Source organism: Galeopterus variegatus, unplaced genomic scaffold, assembly GCF_000696425.1.
Source record: "Galeopterus variegatus unplaced genomic scaffold, G_variegatus-3.0.2 Scaffold766, whole genome shotgun sequence".
Lineage (NCBI taxonomy): Eukaryota > Metazoa > Chordata > Mammalia > Dermoptera > Cynocephalidae > Galeopterus > Galeopterus variegatus.
Genome location: NW_007726877.1, coordinates 122,545 through 124,982, shown reverse-complemented (window position 1 = coordinate 124,982; position 2,438 = coordinate 122,545). Strand labels below are relative to the sequence as shown.

The 2,438-nt window shown below is 43.6% G+C and overlaps 1 protein-coding gene across 4 annotated transcripts in view; it reads right to left on the bottom strand.

Moving 5' to 3' along the window:
* Positions 1-2,438, bottom strand: part of MCF2L2 (MCF.2 cell line derived transforming sequence-like 2) — a 136,880-nt gene that overhangs the window by 15,646 nt on the left and 118,796 nt on the right. For all 4 annotated transcript variants that reach the window (XM_008572228.1, XM_008572229.1, XM_008572230.1 and 1 more), the window contains one exon: positions 847-944. In XM_008572228.1, coding sequence (XP_008570450.1) covers positions 847-944 — 98 coding nt within the window. The remainder of the gene's footprint in view (positions 1-846; positions 945-2,438) is intronic.

Below are 2,438 nucleotides of genomic sequence, written 5' to 3'. Positions count from 1 at the left end.
AGTAAAAAATCTTTTGGAAAAAAAATTATTTTAGTTTAAATAGTTAATAAAAGAAAAGATGACAACAAAAATAGCACATTCAAACCCCATGAACACATAATCTATCATATGTCGTTAAAATATAAAATATAAAAATGCCTCCACACGTGCTTTACTTTTTAATCCCCTACTCAATTCTGCCTATAAGAAAATTGATGCCCAAAGAGGTTAGAGCTCAACTCTTGTGGGGAAGCGCCTGGATCAGGAGCTCTTACCCTTTCTATGGTTAAGTCCTGGACAGAGAAAGAAATAAAGTGCCACCATCCAGGGTCTTTCTCTAAAGCACAGACATTCCAGCTATGCTCTTATTCCTATATCTGTTTCCTTAAGAGGACAGCTCTTCTGAAGAGGGAGTAACTTCTCAATGTGAGACATTTGCCCTTCATTTTAATCTGGCCTAGATCTACACAATGAATAGCAAGAAATAGATTTTAGGGCCGGCCCGGTGGCGCACTGGAGAGTGCGCTGCTTGGGAGTGCAGTGGCGCTCCCGCCGAGGGATTGGATCCCATGTGGAGACTGGTTCCCGCTCACTGGCTAAGTGAGGTGCGGGCACAACACCGAGGGTTGCGATCCCGTTGCCGGTCACGACGAAGGTTGCGATCCCGTTGCCGGTCAGTAAAAAAGACAAAAAGGAAAAAAAAAAAAAAGAAATAGATTTTACATCACACAGATGGTATAAATGCTTTCCTTTTTTATCCCTCTTATAATTAAGGAAGGGCTGGGACTCAGGAGATGTCTTCCTCAGCGTCTAAGCAGCTGGTTTCACCCCACTACTTCTGTGCCCTGCTCTCCCATTGAAACCTACCTTTAATCCCACGTGTGCTGGAGAATGAGTCTTCCTTACTAATGGTAGCTCTTTCTGTATTTTCAATCCGGGGTGCACGCTCCACTCCATCACCTTTGCTTTAGGGAAATATACACAAACATTGGATCATTGAAAAGAGTGGCTCACGCATCCCTGCCTCTGCCAATCGGAGTGTGCTGGCTCAAACAACCTTGTAAACTGTGTAAAGTCTCACAACCTTGCTTCAGTTTTCTCCCTTACCTCTGGTCTAAGACCTGCCCCGGCTCTGTGCATGATATTCATTACGGGAATGTTCAAAGGACATCACTTGCTGGATTATATAGTTGTCATGTAACTGGCTACAAAGCTTAAAGGGAGAGAGGTGAGGAGGAGGAATCCTTTTTGTCTTCTCAAAAACTGTTTCACTGGCTCACTATAGCTCCCTTCTTCCCTCTTTATTGGCCTGAAATGCCAACTGTTACAGTAACTCTTTTGGGTTAGATTAGTTCAATAAATAAACACCTACTAGGCATCAGAGGTCCAAGATAAATTGGAAGTCCAAGATAAATGTGCCTGAGCTAAACCTCATCATCTCCTGGCTTTGCTTGCAGAGTAGTTTGCTAGTCTCATCTGATTACTCAGTGAGTCCTTTCCTTTGTTTATTCCCCAAACATTTACTGNGCTAGTCTCATCTGATTACTCAGTGAGTCCTTTCCTTTGTTTATTCCCCAAACATTTACTGAGAACCTGTGCAAGTGCCAGGCACTGTATATGAGGCCCAAGGGAAGCTAAAAGCCCTAGAGAAATTCATGGTCTAGTAGGGAGGAAAAACTTAAAGACATCATAAAATTATAATATAGCATGTTAAATGCTGTAATAGACTACTCCATAAGCACAGTGGGTGCAGAGAGGAAGGAGAGAAGAAACCCACCTGTCTTCTACAGCCCTCCCCTTCCCACCTCTATCATCTCTTTGGGTTCGGGCCTGGGAGGCACCATTAGGATCAGGCCAAATGAGCCTAGAAAAACTAAGCAGGCTCCTATACCTGAACTGGATCACAGCCTACAGGTTTATTTAACAAGCATACATTGGTACTTCCTGAGGGCCTTGGACAGAGAGAGGAGTTATAGATGGAGAAAGTTTATAAGTAGGCAGGAACAGACGGTACAAGGAGCACTGGTGGGGACTTAGCCCTGAAAGAACTGTGAGTGCATCTTCCTCCCAGGCAAGGGGGAGTGACAGAGGAACAGTGACCATGAGGAGAGCTCTGAGAGGAGACAGGGAAGCTGAGGAGCTAACATCAGAGGGCACGTAGGAGGCAGGGCAGCCTGGCCAAATAGGAGTAGAATCAGATGTTCTCATGTGAACACCCTCCCCAAAACAGCCAGAAGCAAGGGCAATTAAGGGAGGTTTCAAAATGACAAGTACAACCTCAACTGGCAACACAGCAAGCAAGCATTAGAAAAGACATCCTAACTGGCAGGATATTTTTTTTAAATGGGAAGTTCCTTATAATAAGCTAAGTGTTGAAGAAAATCAGTAAGAGCAATCACATAGAATCAGTATGAACTATCTCCATGCAGTTTGGACTTATCTTAAAAAAAGAAAAAAAA